The 1766-nt window shown below is 38.3% G+C and overlaps 1 protein-coding gene across 1 annotated transcript; it reads left to right on the top strand.

The window, feature by feature from the left end:
• The first annotated feature begins 373 nt into the window (after positions 1-373).
• LOC144021181 (uncharacterized) lies at positions 374-1542 on the top strand. The gene is made up of 3 exons (XM_077525271.1): positions 374-491; positions 658-845; positions 1034-1542. Exons 1-3 carry the CDS (start codon positions 454-456, stop codon positions 1222-1224), a joined length of 417 nt encoding a protein of 138 aa, XP_077381397.1. The 5' UTR covers positions 374-453; the 3' UTR covers positions 1225-1542.
• Positions 1543-1766: the final 224 nt, after the last annotated feature.

Genomic DNA, 1766 nt, shown 5'->3' with positions numbered 1-1766 from the left:
AAATTCTGTATTAATGAAAGTATATCCCTATCAATGTTTAGGAATGTCTTCCTTGCTGAAGTCTTAAGTGGCAAGCTGGAGACCAAGAAGATGATTACTGTGCTCTTCACGGAGTTTGAGGCTTGTGAGGCAACAGTTATCAGTAAGGTCCAAGAGGCCCTGGGAGAACAGGAGTCAATTATTTTGACTGATAATCAAGGCAATGAAATTATAGACTCTGAAGGAACCAGGGGTAAGTCTGATCATATCATTTTATTTTTTTTTGACAGTATTATTACTAATCCGTTTTAGTGCCTTGTTTGCAATGTTTAACCCACACCTATGATATAACTCATCAAAAAGACACAAAATACTTTGAAAGATAAAACCACAATTTCCTTTTTAATTTGTTTTGCAGGGTCAGCATACTGGAAGCAAAATTCAAGGAAGATCTTTGCAGTGTTCAAAGAGCAGATGGATCTGGTCCAGGTTAACAAAAGGAGGAGGGTGACGTAAGTGAAGATTGGAACTTCATTGTTCAATTCATATTTTTGTTCCGCACCCTTTTTATATGGCTTGTTTTAGGCAACATCTGTAAGAAAATGAAAAATATTTTCATTGATTATCAAATAATTACAATCTTAACAAATGTTAGAGTTAATATAAAATGTTTTTCAGTCGAAGAGAACAAGAGATCACAACAGACATTGAAGAGGTTATCGAGGCAGCCCAGGGACTGAAAGATGTAATGAGCATCATCAAGGAACTAACTGGATACGCACATTCAACCCTGAAAACAACCCTGTCTCTGTCTGAGGCTGAAGTAGCTTCTTTGAAAGCAGCCTTCTGCTGTCTTGTCTGCAAAGGTTGGTACTGTTAAACTATGGATCTGTTGGAATGTGAGAAAAAAGGCACAACACCGCTCTGTATGTTGAGATTCTTATTTATCCCAACTACTGTGAATTGTTAGATGAATTCATGAACCCTTACTGCTTAATCGTCATCTAACACAAATCAAAATAAATGAAATACATTTTTTTTTTTAAACTTACAGGTCCTTTAGACAAGCCAATGTTTTCAACCTGCTGCAGAAGCCTAATCGGGTGTAAAACCTACATCTTGGAGTGGATGAAAAGTAGCAGTCACTGCCTCAATTGTCGGGCTGCAGATGTAGAGGGCAGCATTCTTGAAGTGGCTGGTCTCTGTGAGGCACTGGCACCACTGCACAAGTTGTTCCACTATTAATGTTTGCTCTGTCTCAAAGTAGCAATAACTGTTTGTTTGTAAGGTTCATAAGAGCAGTGTATTTTTCTTTCATTGTTTATGTTCTAGTTGTTAAATGTCGAGAAGTAGAGATGGGGCAGGTATGATGGCCTCTCAGTTTAACTTGGAAGACTGGATTTCAGTATTCGTTCATAGCTGCTATTTTAAAAGCGCGTTTCAAGAACTTGAGTAAGCTGTACTTCTTCACTGACCTTTTGAGAATTAGGTTCAGAGGGGGCTGTCAAGGCTACAGTGAGTTTTATTGAATGTTAACGTGTATCTTAAAAGCACTTTTTGCAACACTGCACTCCATGCTACACATTAGCGTGGCATTCAATTCAGATATTTTGCACTTGTCAGAATTTTGACAATAAAAGAATATGCAGAAATCTTATCGAACTTGGTGTATATTTATAATTGATATGTCAAACGACAGTGAAGCAGACTGTGTCACCTGAGCAGGTGAAACCGTTCAAACTTAATTAACTGCTCACCCCAGGCTGACGGCACACAACTGCCACCCA

The sequence above is a fragment of the Festucalex cinctus genome, chromosome 6, assembly GCF_051991245.1.
Source record: "Festucalex cinctus isolate MCC-2025b chromosome 6, RoL_Fcin_1.0, whole genome shotgun sequence".
NCBI classification, from domain to species: domain Eukaryota; kingdom Metazoa; phylum Chordata; class Actinopteri; order Syngnathiformes; family Syngnathidae; genus Festucalex; species Festucalex cinctus.
Note: the sequence above shows the minus strand (reverse complement) of the source record. Positions and strands in the feature narration are given on the sequence as shown.